The following is a 2460-nucleotide window of genomic DNA, read 5'->3' on the forward strand; positions in this document are numbered from 1 at the left end:
ATTTTAAAATACAAAATACTAGTTTTTACACTGTATATATTTGTATTTATATTTTTTTTCAAACTTAACTTAAATACATACAAAATACAAGATTTTACATTCAACATATTTGTATTTATACTCTTCCTAAACTGAACTTAACTCAATTTGAAAAGAGTACAAATACTAATATATAGAGTGTGAAACGTTAGGCTTCATTTGGAAGGAATACAAATACAAATATGCAAAATACAAAATCTTGTATTTTGTATTATTTTGTATGTTACACTGTACAAATATTTTTGGTGTACATATTTGTATTCTATATGTATTTGCGGTGTATATATTTGTATTTTATACTCCTTCCAAATTGAGCTTAATGGGTGACTTGCACGAGATCAATTTCATTACATTAGTTAAATCTAACGATCAAAATTTGCTACAAACTTACGAATGGGCTCACCATAACCTCCAGCTTAAGTAAATCAAATGGTCTATGACTATCTATCAAGTTCATTACATTAATTAATCCAACGATCAAAATTTGCTACAAAATCAATGGACATTTTGATCGCGTGAGGCTGGCACCAATACAAGGCCCGAAATGTCAAAATTCACGAGGGTCAACGAAAACGACTGGTGTGGACGGCCGAGATCTAATCCAATCCAGCGTGCCGCCATTTTCCTCATCGATATCCTGCTTCGCGGACGTTAGTTTCTTTATACACCACAAGTCCTCCGCCCATGAAAACCTTCTCCAATGTGGGATTACTTCTCTAACTGGGTCCCGCCGTCCCACCTCAGCAACCACGGCCCCACATCCGGAGTCATCCCTTCCCATGTTATGTGCGAAGGCGCATAGACCCTTCATGAGCCGCGATGCACCCTTTCCCTCCATGTGCAGCCCGTACAGGAAATACACTCCGAACTGCCGAAACACGTCCGGGATGGACGGTATTCGTAGCCAAGGCATCCAGGAGTCCAGCAACCGACTCGTTACGCAGCAGGCATACGTTAGCCTGGACACCCCCTTCATTTGAAGCTTAAACACTTCTTTCGTGTTCCACACGCTCATGATAGCATAACACGGCGGGAGATGGCCAGTCTTCGGATCCCACTTGGCAAGAGCCTTCTTGGGTAGGGCCATGAAGGTGCCTAGGTTGAGTTTGTTGGACAAAATTACGTCTATGTCCTTGGGAAAGAACTCAGAGTTGGCGAAGACTCGGCGGTAGATTAACTCGGCGAGATGTGGCGAGAGCTGTACCACTGCTACCCCGGATCCCAAAGGCCTGTAATGCGCGTGCACCGGTTGGACCAAGACGGTAGGGGTGCGGAACATCATGTAAGCGCATTTTAGAGTGAAGAGGTTGATGGAAGCCTCGTTGGTGCAGTCCGTGGCCATGTATGCGTACTCCGCACCCTTCTGCTTACACCACTCCTCCAGCTTCTCCACTAGCTTGGTCCCGATGCCTAACCGCCTGAGAGAGCAAACTTGCGCAAGTTAGTAAATGGTCGTTCAGTGAACTAACGTGCGCATTTTGTCTGCGTCGTCAGCTCTGTTTATGACGTAGGTAGGAATTGTTTTCTTCATGATAAGGATCTCTAACTAGATAAAAACAAAGGCCAGAAAAGTGGGACTTCTTTGAAGGGTCAAAGCAATAATGTCTGAACAGAAGAAAGAATGCCGGAAGAGATCTCAGTAACTCAGTTTGGTTTCTCTTCTCAGGTGGATTGGCTAAGATTCATCATCCAAACTAGCACAGAGAATCGATCGAATAGCAGGAAAACAGAAGAAATTAGAACCTGTGAGTGGGCAATACTCGAAGCCCAAGAATATAAGCAACCTTCACGTAGATACTACAGTCGCTCATGGCTTTCTTCCCTCTCGTCACAGTCTTTATACAACCTCTTATAACCCCAACAATCTCTCTTGCTTTCCCAAACTCTGCAACCTGTTCAGAAGAAAGCTGAATAAGAATGAGGGCGCCATTGATGAGAAAGAAGCTTGTAATCACAGCAGCTGCGACAGTGGAAATCTACTTACCAGCATGAGATAAGCCGGAGAGTGGCGGATGCGGCAGATAGGGTCGCCCATGTCGTCGGTGAAGAGCGAGGGCTTGCCTCCTGGCCCCAGCTCGCACCGCCTCTCCATCTCTTCTACCGCCACCCTGTCTCTCTTCTCCTCATACTCCCTCACTGCAACCAGTACTCTCTCCTCCTCCATCTTTAGCGATGCTTCCGCTATCTATAGAGTCAATTTACGCGTGGCAGAAGACAGGAAGGAAATTAAGCTAGAAATCCAATTGGGTCGTCTAGAAAATGGAGATAGATCTGATTTATTCAACTGAAACCTCTTAAAACAATCAAGAAGTTCTCGACTTCTCGCTGCTCTCTAGCTTCTAAAATCCTGTCCAATCTCTCTTTATATATCGAGAAACTGGAGTGGTGCTGACGTGGAGCCTCCGGTTTGTCAACAGTGTT

At 44.3% G+C, this 2460-nt stretch overlaps 1 protein-coding gene across 1 annotated transcript; it reads right to left on the reverse strand.

Moving 5' to 3' along the window:
- Window positions 1–205: 205 nt before the first annotated feature.
- LOC104603274 (putative N-acetyltransferase HLS1-like) lies at window positions 206–2227 on the reverse strand. Its single transcript, XM_010267269.3, has 3 exons — window positions 2024–2227; window positions 1783–1931; window positions 206–1457 (listed from the first exon to the last, which is right to left on the reverse strand). Exons 1-3 carry the CDS (start codon window positions 2201–2203, stop codon window positions 587–589), a joined length of 1200 nt encoding a protein of 399 aa, XP_010265571.1. The 5' UTR covers window positions 2204–2227; the 3' UTR covers window positions 206–586.
- Between the last annotated feature and the right edge of the window lie 233 nt (window positions 2228–2460).

This window comes from Nelumbo nucifera, chromosome 2 (genome assembly GCF_055504915.1).
Source record: "Nelumbo nucifera cultivar China Antique chromosome 2, China Antique-T2T, whole genome shotgun sequence".
Classification (NCBI taxonomy): domain Eukaryota; kingdom Viridiplantae; phylum Streptophyta; class Magnoliopsida; order Proteales; family Nelumbonaceae; genus Nelumbo; species Nelumbo nucifera.